At 31.5% G+C, this 25,842-nt stretch overlaps 1 protein-coding gene across 1 annotated transcript; it reads left to right on the forward strand.

The window, feature by feature from the left end:
* The first annotated feature begins 9,351 nt into the window (after positions 1 to 9,351).
* Positions 9,352 to 11,680, forward strand: LOC149555779 (GDSL esterase/lipase At4g26790-like). Its single transcript, XM_089829524.1, has 5 exons — positions 9,352 to 9,637; positions 10,129 to 10,259; positions 10,348 to 10,581; positions 11,133 to 11,391; positions 11,487 to 11,680. Exons 1-5 carry the CDS (start codon positions 9,352 to 9,354, stop codon positions 11,678 to 11,680), a joined length of 1,104 nt encoding a protein of 367 aa, XP_089685650.1.
* The last annotated feature ends 14,162 nt before the right edge of the window (positions 11,681 to 25,842 follow it).

Consider the following 25,842-nt stretch of genomic DNA (forward strand, 5'->3'; position numbering starts at 1 on the left):
CACCCTCATCATAATGGCCATCGTGTGCTACACCAAGATCGCTCTAGGGGGCTGTGCATATGCCTCCACAGCTAGTACAAACATGTCCAAGTGGAGGAGCATGTATCGCATGCATCCACTGCTGTACTAAATTGCCCGGAAGGGCACTCAAATGGGTAAAAGTAGATGAAACTACTTGATGATTGTGAGGAGTAGGCACAATAGGCACAAGAAGAGGTACAAGGGGCTCAGCTCACCTACGGTTTCTCATTCTATCACTCAGCTTTTCCCCAGGCCTATCCTGAGGCATCCCTCTACCAACCCCTTGAAATGGTTTCATATCAAAATAGTTGGGTTTTAAACCCAACTCAAACTCAGCCCATAAATTCCTAAGGAAGTACATGGTCACCTCATGGTTAGTGTGTGGTGGATGGTCAAATACCATCCACCATCGCTCCCAAAAATGTTCTGCTATACGTGGATGTGTACACCACCTAATAGAAATGTGAGGCTTCTTATCACTAATTGCTTCACCCATCTTAGGGTTTACAAAATAATGTTGAAAATTCCCTTCACCTATATGCAGCTTATAAACCTCTCTGTATGATAAGCCGTCAGAGTAGAAGGCATGCATTCTTTCCCTCCATGATCTAAATGAGTCAATGTCTATATCAAAATGATGGATGGAGTCAATCATGCCTTGCATACCATCTACAAGATGTAGTAGGTGAGGGGGGGGGTGTGCTGCCTCTCATGTCGGATAGACTCTATATCATGCATGAGGTCGTTGAGGTTACACCTCATGGTCTTGCATAGCTCATCTACGATGGGTGGTGGAGGTGTGGGGGGAGGTGGAGGTGGAGGTGGAGGTAGAGATGGATGGGGTGGAGGAGGGGGTATAGGAGGGGGAGGGGGTGGCGGTGGGTCCATCAAATATAATCTGCATATATGTTTAAACAACATAAAACATAAAACATGAAAAAATTATTATTTAAAAAAAAATTTAATCTAAAATTTATCTTGACTAGATCTATATAAATGTTCATATCTTTATTAAAATAATATCAATTAAATAAATAAAGTTAAACACTTAAGTCAAATCAAACATTAAATACCAAATTTTTAAGTCTAATCATAAAATAATAGTCCAAAAATATATATCTAGGTTAGTTCAAGGTTTCTTTTCTTAAAACAAGAGCCACCAAGCTAATTTTGCTTTCATGTACACTTATTTTGTGACACTGGGGGATTGTATGAACTCATTATGGATTATATGTTCATCTTAGGATGAAACAGAGTTAAGATTATGACAAGGTTATGGTTTACAATTTTGTTATGTTAACGGTTTTCATGATGGCTAAGCTTAAGATTATTATAATGATTATGGTCCTTTAATGTTAGGGAACTTAACTAGGATTATGGTTTTAGTTAGAATTATATTTAGGTTTCGAATATTTATTATGGTCCTATTGTTTATAGGATATGTAATAGATGGCGTTAGGATGAGAGTTAAGGTTACAACTAGAATGAAAGCTTAGAGATAGAATTATGATTTGATTAAAAAATATTTGTGATTGTAGTTTGAATCCTAAATATTATCCACTTTTTAATGCAAACTATAAGTGTAGATCGTTTCAGGTAATGAACTAATACATGTGAACCCTATCCCTAACCATATAATAATCCTAATTCTAATCATAATCCATAATTCATTACCTTATGAAGCTTTGGCTATCCATTTTATTGCCAAAGTAATCCCTTGAACTTTCTTAAAGTTTTCATTCCAACTTACTAATCTCCTTTCTTTATGTGAACTACTCCTGGTAGCACGATTCTTCATATTTCCTTTTCCATGTCACCATAAAATGTTTCGAATAGATTTATATAGAAGACCAAACTGATTTGAATAAAATGAGTAGGAAGAAGAGAAAGTTACACCCAATATGAGGAGAGAATCTTTTAACATACTTGAATTCTACCAACCAAAGTGAGATAATTAGAGTTCCAGTTGTTGAGTTTTCCAAAGATTTTCTTGTTGATATAAAGACACATTTCATTTATATGTTAGGGTTTACTATAAATGGAATCCCTAGGTACCTAACCACTTAATTATGAAATCTCCATCCAATACCATATTTACTACACAAGGTAGGGGACTCAATAATTAGCCCCAATAAGATAGATGTAGAGACATAAATCTTACTACCCAATACAAAGAAAAGAGGTCCAATTTGATCATTAAATGACTCGTGTTGCACTCTTCTAGGACACCCTTTCATAATTGATCTTAGAGAGAGTCCTAAAAATTATGATCTAACCCCATTAATTTCTTTACTAAAACCCTGACACCAATCATAAGAGAGGACACCATTTGACATAATATTGGATGGAATCCTGGGCTTGCAACATTATCATAGTGAAACTCCATTCCACCCTTTTGTAGACATTTTCATAATCAATTACTTGAGCATGCCTACACTCTATCCTGGAAATGTTTCCCAATCCAAAGTTTTCCAATAGGTTATCAAGTTCTCCAATATGCATAAATATCCTTAACAAAACACTTTTGTGTAGGGTTAATGATCTTGGGTACGATATCTTCTAGTCTAGAGGCTAAGACATTGGCAATAATTTTGTATGATATGTATTTAGGAGTGTCCTGTCTCTAATTTTTAATGAGATTCTTATCTCCCCTTGGGGATCAGTTTTATGAGCCCTTCATTGATTACTTGACCTAGGGATTTATGAGCCCTCCATTGATCACTTGATCAATTTTATGAGCCCTCCATTGATTAATTGATGTAGGGATTTCTCATTATGAATTTTTTGGATGGAGGAGTTGATTTATGATAGAAATGGGTTTATCAACCAATAATGCATCTTCATTATAGGAATGATGGTTCTAATTTTATCCCTATCTTCTAAATCATTTTTAACTATCATCGTCTTCTAACCAAAAAAATTGATAGTAAAATTAGGAAAAAGATCTTACTATATATCATTAGGGGGTGGGTATTTCTTTTTATAGAATAAGGAAATATTTTTTTATGTGGCCTTCCATTCTACAAAGGCAATAAACATTTAGGCTACCCATAGAGGAAAATAGGAAACAAATAGGGGAATCTCCAATCTCCAAAAAAAACTTTTAGGCACTTCCAACCCAAGATAAATAGAAATTAGTCCACCCTAACATAATTATCTAGTTAGGGATTGGGGTGTTAGACTGCTTCAATACCCTCCTAATTAGATATTACATGATGAATACTCACTTAGGATATAAAGGTTTAGGCATCCAGTGGAAAGACAAGTTATTCACTTCTTTAGATATATTCTTAGGCATCCAAGGGTGTAGTCCGGGCTCCTAATCGCACTGATGTGGACACCTCCACCTCTTGATGGTAAGGGAAGGTTACTTAATTAGATGCCTGATTCATTCAAGTCTCTTCTAATTTTTTTATGATGTATCATTTTGAGACCTTGATATCAATGTTTAATTAGTTTTAGGATTAGGGTTCAATTTTCTGTGTACTGTTTGATTAGCTTTACATGCTTAGGTTTCAATTAGGACAAGAGTTAATAAATTGAATTAAGTTTTAAAGTGCTAAATTTGGTTTTAGATATAGAATTATAGTTAGAGATTTTAGATTAAAAACCAACATTAATTCAAAAAAGTTAGGTTTGAATTTTGTTTTAAAGTGTTGAATATATTATTGAGTTCTAGTTTAGGGTGATTTGGTTTAGTCTTAAGGTCAACGTTTAACTTGGTTCAATCTTAGGGTAACGGTTCAATTTGGTTAAGGGTTGGGGAAAGGATTTAAGGTTAAATTCAAGGTTTCTACTGTTAATTTGGGATATATAATTAGGTTTATGATCATGGTTTAATTTAATTTGGTTTATAAGTATAATATTAATTATTTAAGGGCCAAGGTTACCTTTCAATCTAGTTTGATATATTCAATTTGGTTTAGGGTTAACCCAGGGGTTAGTTTATTTTAGTGTTAAATATTAAGATATAATGCTTTGATATCACTCATTTTTTGATATTTTGATTATATCACCCCTATACATGTTGATAAATTATATGTGATGAATCTTACAAATATTATTTGATCTCATTACATGTCTCATGGAAATTTTTTTAGTTTATGTACATGAGATGCTCCTATATATGGTGTTTTTCTTTTCTTATAATATATAGTGTTAAATATATATAAATTTACCTAAGTACCCTTCTTGATTATCTATGATGGACATGTCATAAATGACATATTTCTATATGATTCTTTTGATATGATATGCATGGATTATATATATAATGAAAATTTTAAATCCTTCCTATGCAATAAATGATGTAATTAGATATGTACAAATGTTTTTAGATTCACATGTACATGACATGTAGATGTAGATATGATGCTCCTCTAGGATAATTTAGTTTAAATCATAAATAAGGTTACAATTTTAGGGTTTGACATTTATAAAATTAGTACTCAAGGTAAGATAGGAAAGTTATTTAATTATTTATATATTACTTGGTGTAGGTTATAGAAAATTAAGATTAAGGTTAAGATGATAGTAAGGGTTATGATTAGAGTTAAATTCAATACAAATTGACATTATAGTTAATCCTAAATGATGCCCAGCCAAGGGATCCAAAGAACTAATCAAAAGTTTTACTAAGCAAGCAATAACATACATATAATAATTTACATTTATAAAAAACATAAGAGATTGCATTCCTTCATGAGCACATTTACATTTCATTTATAAATAATTAAAAGTACTAAAAGTAAAATAAATAACACATCCACATAAAAGAATATTAACTACTTCAGTTCAATCCATTTAAATAATTTATATACATTTGTTCCAAATGCCACTTGGCAAATTAATTCAGAATGCACAATCATCCACTGTACATGTCATAGGGTATGAAAGGATGAAAGAATATACATTTATAAAATAGTTTACATCATCCATTTTCGATCCATGAAACAAAGTACAATACAATTTAAGTAAAATCATTTAAATACTAGAAGTTTTTTGTTTGGATCCCTTGGCAGGTTGTTATGTGATTAAGTACTTAGTTATATATGTTTAGGGTTTTATTGTACATAACTATATGGTTAGGTTGAGATTATATTTATTTGTAAAATTACATGTTCAAACAATGAATTTACATCTAATCTAATCATTCAACATTGTAATAAATACATTTCAAAACATCTAAAATAATATTTTTTTAAATAAACATTTATGAAACTATATTTTAATTAACAAATACAAAATTTTAAACATCTACACATTAACAATGTAAATATACAATTTTATGTATATTAAAAATGAAAAAAACAATAAATTAACATACATATTAAATTTAAAATTGAAAAAAAAAAAAGTAAAATAGTACAAAACATATTAAAATACCTGGTATATCGAGAACTAGTAGCAAGGGGGTGGTCGGTAGGGCTGAAAATCGGGCTCCCATTTTTGAGGTCATGAAAATGACTTCAAAAATGACAAAAAAGGGGGTTAAATAAAGTCTTACAAATCGGGTACCCAATTTTTACAAATCAGGTACCCGATTTGTAAGAAATCGGGTACTCAATTTTTGAAAGTAATCGGGCGCTCAATATTTGAGTGCCTCGGGCACCCGATTTGCTTTTAAATATCGGGTACTCGATTTTTGAAATTAGACTTGGGTGCCCGAAGCTTAATTTTGGAAATGGGTACCTAATTTTTTAAAAATTGGGTACCCGTTTCTGAGAAGTACAATTCCATAGAATTGCTACCCAACTTCTTGCAGTCACTCCCATATCTTACCATTCGAACAATCTTTAATAGGTAGTTTCAAGGGTTGATCTATGATAAATTAATGTCTCCTAGCAATACAATAAACACTCTTTCTATTTATTTCTTAAATATTTATGTTAGATATCAATGAAGAGAAGAACAAACAAAGATCATTTCTAAAAAAATTAAAGTAGTATTCCAAATTATGTGAGAATGGGTTCAAAACTCAAGAATGAAGTTAGAATCATGGATCTAAGTTCTATAGACATAATTTTGAATAATATAAAAGTCTAAAATTATTTTTCATTGAGCTTATAGCTAAGTGTTACTATTCTTCTTCCAAAATGATTTCCAAAAATAGTAATTAAAAATTATAAAATTCATTAGTCTTAGTATTATCGTTACTTCATATAAGATTATTCATACTAAAATAGCTCATTTTAAAAGGTTATATTATAACATTTTCCTTTTGACTTAAATAATACTTTATTACTCTAAAAGTCATATTACATATTATTAAAAAGATTGTTGTTGCAACACACCATAATGTGGACTTGATTAATTAAGCCGACATGCTCATATGTGGGAGCTTTGCTCTCAAATTTTACAATTTTTAGTCAATAAAGTGTCAACCCCTTCCATCAAATTTATTTCTGGTTATTTTTTAATTAGTCAAAAAAGTGCTAGCCCCTTCCATAAAAAATTATTTTTGTTTATTTTTCAAACTAATAGGCTTATATGTGGGAGCTTTCCTCCCGAATTTTACAATTTTTAGTCGGAAAAGTGTTAGCCCCTTCCATCAAAAATTATTTCTGGTTATTTTAAGCTACTTTTAGATCATATATTTTTAAAAATACTTTTCATTTCTTTTTTATTTCATTTAAATTCCTTTCTATTCTTATCTGTCATATTATTTTATACTTTCTCTAATTTGATTTGTTGCATCCCTTTTAACTTATTTTTTTCTTCTGCATGCTCAATCCTTTTAGATTGTCATGTCTTTAAATTGTCCTTCCAAGCTCACAATGTGGTTTATTAGATATGCTTGTTTTCTCAAGCTTCAATTTTATTCAATGGTTTTTACTCTTTAATTTCTTGTATGAACCACTCTTGTGCATTCTCTATGGGAATGTTTTCTTCTTTCTATTTTCTATTGTAATCTCTTTGTTTATGTTTCTCTTGGGATTGTGTTTCCACATCTTTTCCATTAATGCCTAGATCATGTGTAACTAATTTTTAAAAAAGATTGGTATACTTAGTATTAGTATTTGATTCATCCTTTGTTGAGGTGTTTCTCATAAGTGGGCATTTCATCTATAACAACTATCTCATGTGGTACAGTTCTATATTTGTGTATGCTATATAGATCACTATATTGATCATTAAGATGGTTCTATACATTTATATACATTGCATGTACTACTGTATATATGAGAACTAAGTTTGGTATGGTATTAATTCTTTAAGGAGCAAGTTATTGTTAGTTCATGGGCTTTTTTTGAGTCCCTTTAAGAGGCAACAACCAATAGACAACTTCCTATTGTTTGTGCATTCCTCCAAGAATAGAAATACACTTTATTCATGTTTTATCTTCCTCATAAATGCTCCTTTTTTTTGAAGACATTGTTAAATAAATGGAACAAGCCATTATCACTTATGCAAAATGTTTATGAGTATTTTTTAATATATATTGAATTGTTTGGTACCATCAAAGTGATTAATATTGCTTGAGAGCGGTTCATGTTTTTAACTATTAAAACTAACATTACATATGCATAATTTCTTGTGTTACTCAAAAGTGATATTATCATCTTTTTCTTTACTTCAATAAAAAAATATTATTGTTATTATTAAACTACTCAATGATATTCAATGAATTTAATTTTTGTTTTGTTTTTAAATTTTAATATTATCTCAACACACAAATTAATAGAAAATTTTAAAAATATTTTAATAAATCTTTATAAAAATATTCTATTTCTATCTAGATTTTAGTTTTAAATTTATTATTTAAAAAAATATTGATTTAGAAAGATATCTAAAAATATTGTATATCTATTAAGATTTTCATTTTAGACTTTATAGAAATATTTAAATATATCTAGAAACAACTTATAGAAATATTCTATTCCTATCTATATTTTAGTTTTAAATTTATTATTTAAGAAATTGTATGGATTTGTATAGATTCAGAAAGATATCTAAAAGAATTTAAAAATATTTTATATGTATTTAGATTTATTCTAGGCAAAAAAGTTGAATCTGCATAAAAATCAAAATAAAAATTATTTTTGATTAATTTAAAAAAATTATTAAAATAATAATAATTATAAGTTGTATAATGGTTTTCATGTGAAATTGATAAAAGAAGACAACTAGAAATTAATTAAAATGTTAATATCATTATTGCTATTCAAAATTAAAGAATATTTGTATACTTCAATTTAAAATATATAATCAGTGTAATTGTTTACAATCTTGATATATTTAGTGGTTAAAAATGAAAAATATATAAATATCTCACAATTTAAATAAAATATTTATCTTAGGAAAGGGATAGGGTGAAACAAATGAACTTTCAAATAACTTTTAATGTTAAGATTTATTAAGGCTTAACTTAAGGTCAATCTTCAAACAATAGATTATTAATTGTTATAATTAGAATAATAATTATGGGTACAATTTAATTATTATAAGTGCTAGGGTTCAAATAGATTTTTAGGAGATATCTTTGATTAGAATTTAATCAAAGATTTAATTAGAATTAGAGTTCAATTTAGATTAGAGTTTAATATATATTTTATATTTACATTGTTATATATCAATAAATCTTATTACCTATAGACTCATCCTTGTATGTATAAAAACATACAACTGCTAGTACTGTAAGTTTTGATTTAGTAAGGTGAGTTTTTCAAAATCACACTAGTTTCCCTAAAAAAAAATCACTCAATAGTAAGATTTCAAATAAACTATCTAAATAGTATAAATAATAATAGATAACAGAGTATATGGGTATAAAGATAATGCAATGCATTTGCATGAGCAGTGCTATAATTGAACACATACGTTCCTTTCTTTTGGTATTGTAAAGAATCTGTCCTTGCTCTCATTTAATGCCATGTCAGGAATAAAACGTATATAATACAACCTTAATACTGACACCACATCAACAAAGCATATATATATATATATATATATACACCGTAGCCATACTTTCTGGACTGACAACCAGTCGGTGCTGTTTTTTGTCAGTCACTCAATTGTAATGGATTAAGTTGTTAAGAATGTATTAGAAAGAATCCCTAAAACAACGCAACAACAAGCTCCCAATAATTACTCGCAGTCATAAATTGATATGAGAAGTGTTGCAGGCTGAATATAATCAATTTTATGAATATTTGGTATTGTGTCAGAAGGAAATTGCATTCCAAAATTTTCCTGGTCGACTAACTGGAACTTGTATGATAATTTCTTTCAGTTTCTTCAAATAATTTTCCAAGGTATTAAATGATGACCTAAACTAATATAATTGTACTCTAAGACTGTGCAAAGTATTAGCAGTGCCCAAGAAACGCTATGGATGCTGTAATTAGGTTTTGCTTAGAGCTTGCTTTGTTCTTAATCATAGTCATCAACAACAGAAGCTCTATTTTCTGTGGTGCTTTACTAAATGAAGAGAATGGCATGAACAAACCAGTAGTGCCTGCTCTTATAATATTTGGTGATTCAACTGTGGACCCTGGCAACAATAACAACATTTCTACTGTTATAAAGAGCAATTTTCCTCCTTATGGAAGAGATTTCTATGATGGAAAACCCACTGGCAGGTTTTGCAATGGCAAGATTGTCACAGACTACATAGGTGCTTGGAAGCGTTTGTTATTTGTTATACTACTTAACTAAGTTTTATTTTTATTATTTTATAAGTCATATATGTTTTTCAACTATTTGATTATCTATTTTTATTATTTTTTAAAGTTAAGATCATTGTAATGACTTCACCATTTAATCCACTGTCTATATTTTCCAATGACTTGACCATTCGAGCAATTGTATTGAAGTTTTTAACTGTAATTGTGTATAAACATGCACTTATCTTTTCTGTTTTTCATTTATCAATATGCCAAATGCATCTATATAAAGAGGTAGAATGCAAAAAAAATAATCTGTCTTGATCACGTTATAAGAATATTTGATCAATTAAAAGATTTATCTTGCTTTTGAGTCAATCAATTTATTTATTTTATTTCTAGAACTTTTGTTATGTCTAATTCTAAGTTATTATGTTTTCTAAAAGCTTGATCATCTAATCTATTTTATTTTTAAGAATTATTTGTATCCTTTTATTTTCAGCATCTGAGTTGAACATAAAGGACCTATTACCAGCTTATTTGGATCCTACACTAAGCAACCAAGATCTAATTACTGGAGTGAGTTTTGCTTCGGCAGGCACTGGATATGACAATCTCACAGCAACACTACTGGTAATATACTTCTCTCTAGATATACATCAAATATTTACATTTGCATGCATGTATTCCAATATCATAACTTTGTAACTTAAGATTTCAGTCTGTAATACCTCTTTGGCAACAACTGGAGTATTTCAAAGATTATCAAAAAAGATTAAGCGATTTGGTAGAAGAAAAAAACGCCACCCATATATTATCAGAGGCAATATATGGCATAAGCATGGGTAGCAATGACTGGGTCAACAATTACTTTCTTAATCCAATGCGAATGGGGCAATACACAGTTCAGCAATACCAGGATTTCCTCATTGAATTAGCTTCTAATTTTATCCAGGTATTTTTTTAATCCATACTACATAATCAAACAATATGTATACTAGACCAGGCAAATAGGGTTTGAGTTTGAATGAGTAGATTTTATTTATACTCACTTGAACAATAGATAATCTGTTCATTGTGGTGCATGTTATGACTTTACTAGAATAGTAGATAATCATAGATAATCTGTTTATAGGGGTGCATGTCACTTGATATTGATTTTTCCATTGAATAATATTTGATCTTTTCTGAATTTGATTGTGCGTATTTTTAAAATTAAGGTTTGGCATCACATTACATGATCCATCTATCATTTTAACTATTTTTAACACTGCACTTTCTCATCTTGATTATGGATCACCAGTGTGGTGACTGGAAATATTGATACTAAAAAATACACACAATCAAATTTAAGAAAGAATTTTCTTTACAAATAAATTGTAGAAACCTTATAATACTAATATTTGATCTATTAATGGTAATGGACGTTGAAAATCCATTTTCTAAATCCTACCTGATATTGATTCCTCCTTGAATATGATGGATAATGCTAAATTCCTTCTACAGGAAATCTATAGTTTGGGGGCAAGAAGAATTGCTTGCATAGGTATACCTCCTTTGGGATGCTTGCCTTCAGAGAGAACACTGAGGGGGGGATTATACCAACATGGATGCATTGATGCTTTCAACGAGGCTTCAGAAGGATTCAATCAGAAGTTGATTTCATTAGTGAAAAATATGAGCCAAGAGTTGGTGGGATTGAAGATTGTCTATGGTGACATTTACAACGTTCTATTTGATATAATACAGAACCCTCATAAACATGGTAATAATTATGATCTAGCATAAGAAATAATATGTTAATACTTCGCATATTGAAACTGGTTTTTAACTTGATATGTTTGTAATGGTGGTTGGCAGGTTTTGAAGAAGTAGGAAATGGGTGTTGTGGGACTGGACTAATAGAAGTGGCTATGTTGTGCAACATGAGAACCCCATTTACCTGCACTAATGCTTCCCAATATGTATTTTGGGACAGTTTTCACCCTACACAAAATGCGTGCAAGATCATCGCTCATGATTTGCTTCGTCGCAAGTTGGCTGATCTCTTATAAGTAATAATTGAATTCTCTCTATGTTTTATTGTTTTGTTTTCATAATTTTCATATGACCTTTCCCAAAATCTATGTTTTGAATGGTAATTTTCAATTACATTGCTGTTTTCGTTATTTTGCTCGAATTAAATTTAAGAATAAATTGTCCATAAGCAATTGCATAGATACATGGGATTAACATGCAAAAATGGTTCACTAGATATTAAGTATTTTTAAATATATTTGATATAAATAATTTTGTTATTTATTAATATTAAATATTATACTACTTTTAATCTTTATATTAAATTAATCTTATTAAATATTAGAGAAATTATTGATTAAATTTGAATAATAGATTTATGATATTTTTTAAATAATAAAAATGATAGGAAAAAATAATTATTGATTGTAATTGTAGAAATTTTTTATTTGATTTAATAATCATTTTTTATATTATTTAAGAAAAACAAAATATCACAATATTTTTAAAGAAATAGGTAAAGCAAGAAAAGTTTAGGTATAGTCTTAAATAAATCAAATAAAAAAAGCCTACTACAATGAAGCTATTATAGATAGAGCTATAAATTTCTATTCAATAAGAAGAAGTACTAGATCATGTCAATCATTGAGATAATTCCAACAATCAATGCAATTCTTCGTAGTATATTCCATCCACTCAACATAATTCATTCACTAACTTGAACATTCCAATTTAATTCATTATATCCACTTACAATTGTCTTGCAATGCAACAAGACATGCATCATAATTTAGTTAACAAGTGTATCTCCCATGTACAATTCTTTCATATATCTTAAATGTTTTGACATTATTAAGAAGATAGTTTTGTAAGCTTTAACTATTGCTTCATGAAGTATTAAAGATTTCTTTTAAATAAATAATATATCTTAGAAAGCACTACATAAAGTATGTTATTGCAAACAAACCCAACAAAAAATGTTTTGTCTAAAAAGGAACTCTATAACAAACAAACTATATGAATTTAAAAATATATATTATTTTGAATAATGTCCTATTTCTATCTATCTATCTATCTATCTATCTATCTATATATAATTTGTTTGATATTTTAATGAATTACTAAATTATGATTCATAACAATAGGTCATTTGATTTATTTATTATATTTCAAATGGTTCCAACTTATGTTACAGTAAAAATACTTAACAAAATGAAAGACATAATAGATGCCTTCTTACTTTTTGACAATATATAACCTAAACAACTGATAATTTGGTGGTCAACCTTTAGCACCATGTTGATTGCTTAATTGAGACATTAGGACATTTTGAGCTCATATGACTAATTTGCTAAGTAGCAAGCCTCTATAGACAACAACTCTACATTAAGACAACCCTTATTCAAATAACTAAAATGAAATATTTTTGGTTGATGCTAATATTTTCTTTTGGCACCATTCAACTTCTCATTGAAATAAGCAATAGGTCTACTTTCTTGGCTCAAAACAACTCCTATTGTAGTATGAGTAGCATCACAATATACTTGAAACATCTTGTTAAAATATGGAAGTGCTAAAATAGGTTGCTCTGTAACTTTTTGTTTCATCAAATTAAAACTCTTATCTACTACTACAGTCCACTTAAATTCTTTCCTATCTCTTCTCGTTGTTACAGTACACAAATACTACTAAAACCTCTTATGAATTTTCTTTAAAAACTAGCCAATCCATGAAAAGATTTTATCCTTGTAGCAATTGTTGGAGTAGACCATTCAAGGATAGCCTTAACTTTCTCTAGGTCCATTTTCAAACCTTTTTCTAAAACTACAAATTCTAGTTACACTAACTCCTTCACAAAACTATAGTTCTTCAAGTTTATTAGCAACCTCTCTTCCGTCAACTTATCAAACAACTTTTGAATATGAATCAAATGATCCTCCAAGTTTTTAGTAAAGATCAATATATCATCTAGGTAGACAATGATAAACTTACCCAAAAACCCCTTTACTACATCTTTCATCAGCTACATGAAAGTGCTCGTGCATTGGTTAGCCCAAAAGGCATGAGTAACCACTCATATAGTCCTTCCCTTTTCTTGAAGGCAGTCTTCTACTCATCACCTTCTATGATGCAAATTTGATGGTATCCATTCTTCTAATTTATCTTTCTGAAATACACAACTCCACTCTAATAGTCCATAATATCATCCATCCTTGGTAACATTAATCTAAACTTGATTGTGATCTTGTTGATAGCCCATGAATCTATGCACATCCTCCATCCTCCATCCTCACTCTTTTCCATCAACAAAACATACTCTAGCAATACTATATAACTTTTCTTCTATCTCCTTCAATTCCTTCAACTTATGTTTCACTACATCCTTTGTCAGAGTGTAAGTATTTGCACATTCATCATGTACAACATGCCTATCAAACTACCACAACATACCCATCTCAATATATGGCATATGTCCATAGGTATGAAACCACACAACACCTCATCCTAGTAGCTTCCAATCTTGAACTTCACAGAGTATTGCTCACTAACCATGACCTTGTGGTCATCTTGCATCCAGGCAATGCGGTATGCACATGGGTGTTTCTACCTCTTCAACTTCAACTTTGTGACCATGAACAACTTTGTGACACTAGATTTTCAGTACTTCCACCATCAATGGTTGCATCACAACACTCATCTTTACATTTTTTCTTGGTGCAAAACAAGCTCCTATTGGTATCTCTAAATATTCTTGTCTATTAGTGTCAAAAACTAAGTCATTTACAAGGCAGAGTTAGATGGTTATCACAGTGATTAGGCTACTCTATATAGGCCAAGTCATGTACATAAGAAAGTATGTACTGAGCTCTATAGGAGACAAGTAAGGATATGGTCACCAAGCATTTTGTATACGAGCTGAGATCAACAATGACCGAGAAAGTTTCAAGCATACAAGTGGAGAGTTATATAGTATATTCCAAGTATAATACCCCAAAAATAGAAATGTTGAGCATCAGAAAATAGTAAAGATCGAGCAATAAAAAGTCTACATAAAAGTCAGGAATGGAATAGATTTTGAGGTAAAACATTTTCAAGCCAACTTATAAAGAACATTTAATATATGTAGAGGTTGTTATAGAGAGTTTAATGCATTAATGGATTGGAACACAAATCTCTCTGTGTTGTGATCAATAATTCAGATGAAGAGGAAAAATATGGAAATCTCTAGAAAAATCTTTACAAAACTCTTTATATAGAGGAGATCTTATCCTAGAAGAGGTGCATGATGTGATATGGATATAGTGAGAAGATGAACTAGAAGTAATATGCAAAGGAGTGAAATGAAGGATTGATATCAGATTAGAAGTTAGTAAAAGTGTTGTGTTATCACTTAACATAGGAAGTGACCTAACTAGAGTAGTGAAGGGGAAGAAAAGTATTATTAGATCTAAGGAGAGGATTAGTTAGAAAGGATATAAATTTTTTTATATTGCTATCTATTGTTATGGCTATCAATTTAATTATAGAATTTAGTGTTATGGTTATAAATTTCATTCTTGAACTCTATTTTGTGGGTTTGATGATAATGTATCCTTCAAAGAATATTCAATTTTTTTCACCTTTTATGGATTTACAAAGGAAATACAAAGTTCACCTAATAAGCCTCATGAAACCTAGATGGTTGTCCTCTTGCGATTTTTACCTAACCTTCCCAAAACATTAGGAAAATAAATCATAGATTTGGATACCTATTTGGCTTTTTCTACAACATAAGAAAAATTTGGATAGGGTTGTTTGGCATAGTGTCTTTTCCATCACACTACGATACCCTTTTTTAGGCTTAAAATATGTCAATTTTATGAAACAACTACTCTATATCCTTAACCACTAACTCCCCAACTTTGTACAATATTTACTTAGGTGTCAAAACCCTAGTTTCAATAGGTTTAAAGTCCCCTTGGCATTTCTTACATTCCCAATCATCAATTCATCACCATTTTCTCCCAAAAATTAGGGCCTTCTAGAAATCCACTCTCCAATCACGTATAGAAATAGTTCTTTCAATGTAGACCTTCAATTCAACATATATAATCAACGTCCACTCAAAAACTTAACCCTTGTTAAGGAAGATCGCTTGCTAGTATACCCTTGCACCAAATTTACACCCTCCAATCATATTTCCTCATGGTACTACACCCCTCAATCTTTTTTTCCTACACCTTATTTGATTACTTCCATATAGTACATGTTATATTGGACCTTCACTCATCCATAGTTGCATGTGAGAGTAATACATCAACAATCTTTGTGTCATTTTCTCACTCTTACCAATGGTGTACACCTACAATTTGTTTATTTTAGGAATGAAAAACATGTCTATTAGCTCTTTTTTCTAGGTTTAGGCTAGGTCCAACCTTTTTTCAGTCATAAAGTCCCTTAGACATTATCAAGAATATTGCACAAAAGTATCCCTAAGAGTCTCTAAGAAACATTAGTCGTTGATCTTTGAGTGGGCATATCTCTAAGCTCGTGCAAAGTATTGAAAAAATATTAGATACTACAAGATAATGTTGTTAAGGCCTACAATAACCTAACTTTGTTTGAATTTTACATCCATTTTTCTCCTAATGCCAAATGTTGTAGTGTTGCTCAGTTCAAATGAACAAGGTTGTGTATATTTCAAACCATTTGTCTTGGGGTCAAATCATCTATTCTGCTAGATCTAGTTAGCCTAGCTTAGGCTAGGCAAACCTCATTTCAGTAATAGATTCCCTTGGATGTTATCAACCGTATTGAACAAAAACATATCTAAGGGTCTCTAAGCACTATTGGGCAACAATCTTGAGATGGTATATCACTGAGCTCATACAAGGTATTGAAAAACATTCAAGTGCTACAAGACTACATTGTAGAGGCCTAAAATAATCTATCTTAGTTTTAGGAGATCTCACTTTGTTTGGATTTGGCATACCTTTCTCACCTAATGCCAAAAGTTGCAATGTTTCTCGGTTCAAATGAGCAAGTTTGTATATATTTTAAACCATTCATCTTGCGATCAAATCATCTACATTTTTAGGTCTAGTTGGTCAAGTTTAGGCTAGGGTCAACCTCATTTTAGCCATAGAGTCCCTCAAACATTATCGACCACACTAAATGGAAGCATCCTGAGGGGTCTTCATTTCTAAGCACTATTTGGCAATGATCTTGGAGCCAACATATCTGTGAGCTCGTGTAAGGTATTGAAAAATGGCTAGGTGCTACAAGGTTGTGTTGCTGAGACCTACAATAACCTCTCTCAAAACTAGGAGATCTGACTGTGTTTGGATTTGGCATCCTTTTCTCTCCTAATGCCAAAAGTTATAGTGTTGCTCAGTTCAAATGAGAAAGGTTGTGTATATTTCAAATTATTCATCCTAGGATCAACCTACCTACTTTATTATCTTTGATTGGTGGGATTTATGCTAGGGCCAACCTTATTTTGGCCATAGAGTCCCTCAAATGTTATTGATCACACTGAATTGAAGCAAAACTAAGGGTCTTTAAGCACTATTGGGTAGTGATCTTTGAGTGAACATATCTATGAGCTCATGGAAGATATTGACAAAATTTCAAGTGCTATAGTTTTGTATTGTTGAGGCATACAATAACCTATCTCAGTTTAGGAGATCCAAACTTTTTTGGATTTGGCATCCCTTTCTTACCTAATGCTAAAAGTGGTAGTGTTGCTCAGTTTGAATGAGCAAGGTTATGTATATTTCAAACTATTTGTCCTGGTATCTAGTAGTATACTTTTTTAATCTCTGGATGGCTAGGTTTAGGCTAGAGGAAACCTTGTTTTGTCCACAGATTTCCTTGGATGTTATCAAGCACATTGAATGAAAGTGTCCATAAGGGTCTCTAATTGTTGGGTAGAAATATTTGAGTAGACATATCTCTAAGCTTGTACAAGGTATTGAAAAATTTTTAGGAGCTACAATATTGTTTTTTTGAGACCTACAATGACCTATCTTAGTTTTAGGAGATCTGAATTTTTTGGATTAAGCATCCCTTTCTCACCTATGCCAAAAGTTGCAATGTTGCTTAGTTGAAATGAGCAAGGTTGTGTATATTTCAAACCATTCATCTTGGGATCAAATTATCTACTTCATTAGATCTAGTTGGTTGGATTTAGGCTAGTTCCAACCTCACTTCAGCTAGACAGTCCCTTGGAGGTTGTCGAGCATACTGAAAGGAAGTTTCCCTAAGTGTCTTTAAGCACTAAATTGGGAAATGATCTTTGAGTGGGCATATCTCTAAGATTGTGTGAGGTTTTAAAAATCTATTAGGTGTTGTAGGATCATATTGTCGAGACCTAAAATAACCTATCTCATTTTTAGGTGATCCAACTTTGCTTGGATTTTCCATCCTTTTCTTGCCTAATGCCAAAAGTTGTAGTGTTGCTAAATTCAAATGAGCAAGGTTGTGTATATTTCAAACCGTTCATCCTACGATTGATTTTTCTTCTCTTTTAACCCTAGCTAGCTAGGTTTAGGCTATGGTCAACATCATTTCAGCCATAGAGTCCTTCAAAGGTTATCAACCATACTAAACGAAAGTGTCCCTAAGGATCTCTAAGAAACATTGGTGATCTTGTAAGGCTAATTGCTCCAATGACTCAATCTAGTAAAACCAAAATTGATTTGATTCAATAATTTCATGTTGGAAGTGATAGAGGCTTTTCACATCCTGACTTAACCAAAAACCCTTTTCCCTTCCACTCTTTAAGAAAAGATGTAAAGTTTTCATATTGCAACTTTTGATGCAAAGATGACAAATATAGTAAGTTTGGAAAAATTCTCACAAAAGCTTTTGGAACTAACACCTACATATCTTAGGAGACATAACAACCTATAAACAACATTATAAGAGCACATATCTCCCTTGATTGATCCTTTCCCATGTTGGATTAAGTGTGCATGCCAAATAGGGGTCAAACCACAAGATAAGGGCTTCAAAAAAAAGTAAAAATAAGTGCATAGTTTTAATAATTTGACACAAATACAAAAATCATGACATATTTTTACTGTTCATGTCTAATTACATCAAAATAAATCATATATGATTTTGATTACATGTTATAATGAATTTGATAAACATGTTACAATTTTCGTATAAAATAATGGATGTTCATTTGTTTGATTAGTTGCAAGAAAGTAAGATCAAATTTTTTGTATGCACACATTTGACAATTTGGATGAAAATTCAAGTTTAATGTACGTCAAAATGAATAATATTGTACCATATCAATCATATAGTTATAAAAGGATATCATGTTTCATATGTACAATACAAAAGTTGAATGTATACAAATGTCAAATGTGCTCAATACAAATATCAAATATATATAAAAAAAGTCAAATATATGTCAATGTCATGCAATGACCAAAAAGAAATATGTATATCTCTATAATTATTTGTGACTATGTTCGACCATAAAAATAAGCCTCTTTGATGCAATATGTGGCTCGCTGGGTGTCTGTACAAGAAAAATTAAAATTCTATATCAAATATCTTATCTGAAAATAACTTAAAATTGGGTTATAAATTATGGATAGTTGAGTTATTTATTACCTCATCTCTTTATCCCACACTTGGACTAAATGGTAATGGTAATGGTATCCTTTGAGGATGGGAAGGACTCTTAAAAAAATGATGAGGTAGAGTGATGATGGGAGACACAACTACCGATGAATTAGTGCTGATGGGAGGTACAACTAGTGATGAAATGGTCCTAGTATGAGGTACAACCTATATGGTAAGTGATAAAATGATATATTCTTAGTTGGATCTCTTGTGCTAGTGCCAGGCACAACCACTAAAGAAATAATGTTGGTATGAGACATAACCTATATGATAAGTGATAAAATGATGGAATTATAGAGTGAAGTTAGGGATTCTAAATCTAGGGTAAAAAAAACAAATATGTGTTGCAGCCTAAGAGTAAGAATAAGGAGAGAGTGATAGACATGAGTAGAGATACATGGTAGATAAGGGATGAGATTTTGAGAGTAGGGAGGGGGAAGAGGGAGAGAGAGAGAGAGAGAGAGAGAGAGAGAGAGAGAGAGAGAGAGAGAGTCTCAGTCCAAATTGATAAAAAATTAATCTTAAGCTCATAGTTGATTCACTGCTTAGCTCTAAAATGAGTCCTCAATCTAGAGTTAACTAAAAATTAAATACAACCCTAAAATAATTAATATTGAATACAAACCATAAGAAAACAAAATTAAATTAAAAATATTATTATGAGCCTAATTAAATGCTACCTCTAATATTAAGCTAGGTTAACAAATAACTCTAGAATTGATAACACACTAACCCTAGATCCCAAATTTTAAGCCAAAGTAAACTTTTAACCCTAACTTAAATTTTATAATAACTCTTATGATAGTCCTTGTGTTCAATCCAATGAAACTCAATCTCTAATAGAAAATGGAAGTCAATAGTAACCAAAGGTAAATACTAACCCTCAAATTGAACCATAAACTATATTGAAACCTAACGATAATCCTAAACAACCTAGAACACAAACCCAAATCAAATGATGCTATAACTATGGGCTAAGCCTAACCCAAATGGATTCAAATTGAACTAGTACCCTAAACTAGATCAACCCATACTAACAAAACAAATAAAATTCTAACTAAAATTATATGATTTTAAAAATGAATGTCAATTTAAGCCTCACATTGAAAATTAGAATAGAACATAAACCTAATTAAGCTCTAACCTGCACCAAATTAAAACTTTAAATTTAATTCAACAAAATTAGAAATTATACCCTAACCATAAATCTAATTAAATACTTTATATGAAGAGCTTAACTCTAAACCTAGCATTGAACAATATTAACCACATTGATATCTAGCAATAACCGTAGATGAAACTCAACCTTAACATAAAATTAAATAAAAAATTAATGTCCACCAAATGATACACTAATCTTAAATAGTAAATTAAGTTGAAGACTTACTTTTAAGAAAAAAGTACATTGACACTAAATTAAATTAACTGATCATTAAATTTTAAATTTAAATCTCTATCATTAAGGTAAATTGAAATATCACTATGTACCTTATTTTAAGCTTTGTTGAGTATTAAGCCAACTTTACACACATCTCTACACCTAATTAAGAATTATATTTAATTGAACCCAAAAAAACTATAAAAATATCTCTAATGATGCAAACATAATAATCAAACCCTAACTAAAATTAACTCAAGTATTTAAAAGAACTCAACTAAACCCTATAAAAGAAAATTAAACCAAAGCATTTAAACCCTAACTTGCAGCAGATTATACACTAACTTACAATATTGAGATTTTTTTGATCATGCAATAAAATATTATTCTATTTTTTTCAAAGTATGAATAATTAATTCAAATTTATGTGTCTTAATCTTAATAACTAACAAGTGTCACATTATATGTTATATTTCATCACCCTCTACAACCACCCTGAGACTTTGTTTCCCTCATCCTCCTCCCTACCTCCATGCCATCTTAATCTCAGGAGGGATGGATCCCCCCTCCACTTCTCCCCTCTATTGGAACTGGCCCCCATTTCCACAGATTTTGAGCTATTTGTGAAATCCCAGAATTACCACTTCCTTCTTCAGGAGGACACTTCTCTTCTGATGGAACCTGATGTCATTCCAAATGATTGTGCTTGTTTGGGCACCAAACCCTTGGGTGGTCCCATGATAACGATGACACCAAAGTCAAACTAGTTTGGGGTTATGGTTGGATCCAAGTGTTTTTTAGATTCTGATGTTGAACCCACATTCTCTTCAGGACACATTGGAGCTCTGCTTTCTCTACCTAATTTTGTGGTGAACTCAATTTTCTTAAGGTTTACAATGTGCATTGTAGGAAAGTTAGTCTATTTATGATCTACAGTAGATATGGTAAAAAATGGTTCTTGACAAAGTGGAAATGTACGGGCTTTGTTTCCATCTCTACAATGACTAAGGCCCTCTTCTTGTTTAGTTTCACAACTAAAAAAGATAGGGATGCCATCATGGCTAGATCTTGGAGCTTTGGAAAACATCACTTGATTCTAGTGAAATGGAAATCAGGTTTTAACCTGAAGAGACCTTTATAGATCTGCCCCAATCTAGATCTGCTTACTTGTGCTCCCCTTGGAATTCTAGGATGAGTGTGCTTTCAAATGGATTGGTAGCTCCTTTGGGCAATTCATAAAAATGGATTCAATGAATAACTCAAAGATTTGGCTTTCACTAGGATTTGTGTGAATGTGGGAATGAACAAACCCCTACCAACCATGGTGGACCTAAAGTCTAAATGGGGAACCAAGTCACAACCATTGGTTTATGAGAATGTTGCTCCTTTATGCCAAAAATGTAATAGCTTTGGCTATCTTTCTGTAGAGTTCCTGAAGAGTGAGAAACTCAAGAACAAGGTCTCATCCCTAGGTGTGAAGGTGGTTGAAAGCTCGAGAAAAGTTGAAAGGATCATTGTACCCAAAACCTAGAAAATAAAAAACTAGGTGGTTCCATCAAAACTTGTGTAGGGAAGCCTCAACTAAATGGAACCCCTTGCATGGGTGAGAGCACAAGATCCCTGACAAAAGACATGGGTGTTATGAAAGGTCAGGAGAAGAATGTTGCTACCCATGAAGAGAGGGAGATTGTTGACATGCAAACCCTAGAAAAGTTGCATCTAGGTGATGGTTTGCTAGAGAAAGAAATGGTTGCTAAGGGGGTTGGGAGCTAATGTAGCCCACCCCTCAACTTGGGAGTTGGCCCACCACTTGTTAATAGAACCCTTGTGGTTTCCCTTCCTAGTATTGTGGAATTCTTTTCCCCTACTTTTGAGGGCCCAAGCCTTGATTTCCTAAGAAATGAAATTGAATGGATGGTCCCAAAGAAAAATATTAGAGGGGGGAATAGGGTAGATGTTGGATCAACTGTGAGGATAGGGAGACCTCCGATTGGGAACATCCATAAAAAGGAAACAAAAAAGGATATTACATAGGGGAAACAAAAAGCCATGAAGGAAAACCAAAACCATAAAAGATGAAGATAATTTCATGGAATGTGAGAGGGCTGAATAGCCCTAGGAAGCAGTACAAAATCAAATAGAAGATCATTAAACTTAAAACTAATATGACTCTTTTTTAGGAAGTGAAAATGATAATGCAAGTCTTTTTGAGAGTGGCTAATTATATTTAGCTAGGTACTAAATATACCTATAGTGATGCTAATGGAGCTTTTGGTGGAATTGCTACAATGTGGAATCCTGATAGGGTTGTGGGCATGGATATTTCTATTAGCAACCATTTTTTTGCCACAAGTTTCACCACCCAATCTGGCAACTGGACTGCTTTTAATTTCTATGCCCCTAACACATATAATGGTAGGCTTGATGTCCAAAATGAGGCTACCACTATGGCTGATTCCATGAGACAAGAAATTTTTTTGTGTATGGGAGACTTTAACACCCCATTGTAGGGTAAAACATAAACCTATGTCACCCTTTTACAAAGGGAAAGGCTAACAAAAGTATAATTGTTCACCTTCAATGACATAAAACTAGTATTATTATTTAGAATTTGAAAATGAATTAAACTAATGAAATGTGTAGAAATGGATGAAGTTTAGGATTATAAGTTTTAATAATTATTTGGAATAAGAAAAGATATATTTTCTTGTTTCTTAATGATAACTTTTTAGTTGCTGAAAAATGTTGGAAATTAGGGGTCTAGTTTCCACCACAAAACTACATAGAAATAAACTTATTTCCCTTTGATCTCATATTATGTTATAGATAACATATGTAGCTAGAACATTGAAATTTTTTTTTGGCTTTAGACCTATATTTTCTCTTTAATAATGATTCAAACTTCAACTTATTCAAATTGATAGTTTTCATTTCCCACCAGATTTTTAAAAATAATTCTATTCAAATTAGAAGAAAAATTATAGATTTTGAAAGAGGACTTTCTCCTCTAGAACATCATATAATTTTTAATTTTTAGTGATTTGATTTAATATTTTTTTTCTTTCTCAAAATCGATATCTTACCAAGTGTTAAAATACGTACTTGTAAAATTTTTTAATTACAAAATTCTATATCTAATTAAAACACTATGAACTCTATATGTGAATATTCTTGACTTTGAGCTCTATAAAATGGTGTTTATATGTTATTAAAAAAATCATTAAAAATAGTAAGAGTTATTGAAATGTCAGTTTTATGAAATAATTGTATTTCTTTAGTAATTGGATACTAACTAGTATAAAACGTGCATTTAATAGGCATTTCCAATTGGAAAAGTGTGAGACCGTATATAACTTAGCTAGAATAAATTTATCAAGCTCATATGTTTGAACAAAATTGATTTTTACATAAAAATACTCAAATTTAGTCATTCTGATAAGTTAGCTTGAAAGGTGGCACAACTTTGTACTTTATTCTATACCCTTTGGATAAATTGGGGGGATTGGAGGATTTTTTAGATAGTATGCAGGACTTGGAGGATTTTTTTATGAAGAAATGATCTAATCGATATTGATCTCTAGGCTTTTACTTTTACATGGTCTAATAATAGAAAGGAGAAAAACTTGATTCAATTTAGGCTAGATAGGGCTCTAATCTCTTCGGGATGGAACATTATCCAATACACCTCCCTAAAGGTGTATCCGAGGACCATCTCAAATCATTCAATGCTACTTCTCTCTTGGACACAAAATGCTACTAGATGAAGGTCTTTTAGGTATGTGATCATTTGGCACTCAGATAATAAATTCAGAGACTGTATTGCATGATGGTGGAAGGATCCGGTGGAAGGCATGATCATGTTTTGTATTGCTAGAAAACTTGAAGGAATTAGAAAGGAGGTGTAAGATTGGAGAAAACCCTTATTTGGGATTTTATCCAAGGAAAAGGAGGTTATTGAAATAAAGTTGGAAGCTCTCCAAATGCAACTTGTGCAAAGAAATGCGCAGATTGACCAATAGCAGCAGGAGAGGAAATGTAGAGACAAATGGAAAACCCTCTTGAATAGGGAGGAAGTCTTCTGGAAACAAAGATCTAGGGTCCAATTTTTTAAGGAGCGAGAAAGAAACACAATGTTTTTTGATAGATCAGCCTTTAGAAGAAAAAAGAGAAACATTATCAATAGTTTGATGGATGATAATGACCATGAGGTCACTGAAATGGAACAAATAGAGGATAAAGTCAATTCCTATTTCCAAAAAATGTACAATCCCTCAATAGCCCAGGTTAATAGAAACATACAAAGTGATATCCTAAGGTCATCTCAACCGATGATTAATGATAAGATGAATGAGAAGAAGATGCGCAATGTCAAAGAAAAGGAAGTTAGAATGGTTGTCTTCAATATGGATCAATATAAAGCTCTTGTTCTTGATGGGTTTCCTCTTGCTTTCTTCTAGGAATTCTGAGACATTGTCAAGTATGACATTATCCATGCTAATCATGACTTTGTCAAGATGGGAAAGTTGTTGAAGGAACTTTACCAAACCTTCATTATTCTCATTCCTAAGATAGAGGACCCTTAAAGACTGGAAGACTTCAGACCCATTAGCCGTTGTAACACAATTTATAAGGTTCTTCCTAAGGTTATTGTAAATCGCATCAAGCCACTCTTGGAAAAATTCATTGACCCCTTTTAGAATGGCTTCATGCCTAGGAGAAAGATTCTTGACATAGTTATAACCACCCATGAGGCAATACACTCTATGGAAAGGTCTAAGAGACTAGATATGACACTTAAATTGGACATTTCCAAAGCTTATGATAAAGTTAGGTGTGGATACCTCTTTGCTGTTATTGCCAAACTTGGCCTTAATGAGAAGGTTAATAGTATTATAAAAATGATGTTACCTCTATTACTTTCTTCTTGATCATTAATGGAGCCCCTAGAAAAAATTTTCTCTTCCTTCCAAGGTGAACCCCTATCTCCCTTACTTTTTATTATTGTAGCAGAAGTGCTAACAAAAAATTTAGTTTCTTTGACTAACTTTGACAAAATCAAGGGCATTAAACCTACCTCCCGGTGGCCCCCACATATCATACAATAGTTTTTGGATGATACCAAGTCTTATTTGGCATCTCCTCCATACATGAAGCTAGAGAATGGAAAGACACCCTAAATCAGTATGCACTGGTCTCTAG

The sequence above is a fragment of the Cupressus sempervirens genome, chromosome 5, assembly GCF_028749045.1.
Source record: "Cupressus sempervirens isolate cs-2001-9-10 chromosome 5, ASM2874904v1, whole genome shotgun sequence".
Classification (NCBI taxonomy): Eukaryota; Viridiplantae; Streptophyta; class Pinopsida; order Cupressales; family Cupressaceae; genus Cupressus; species Cupressus sempervirens.

Bases quoted from the DNA above. Each gene is read 5' to 3' on its own strand.
- LOC149555779 (XM_089829524.1), top strand. From the start codon at position 9,352: ATGGATGCTGTAATTAGGTTTTGCTTAGAGCTTGCTTTGTTCTTAATC. The intron at 10,582-11,132 runs GTATTTTTTTAA...TTCCTTCTACAG, and splicing joins TAGCTTCTAATTTTATCCAG to GAAATCTATAGTTTGGGGGC. The intron at 11,392-11,486 runs GTAATAATTATG...GGTGGTTGGCAG, and splicing joins ACAGAACCCTCATAAACATG to GTTTTGAAGAAGTAGGAAAT.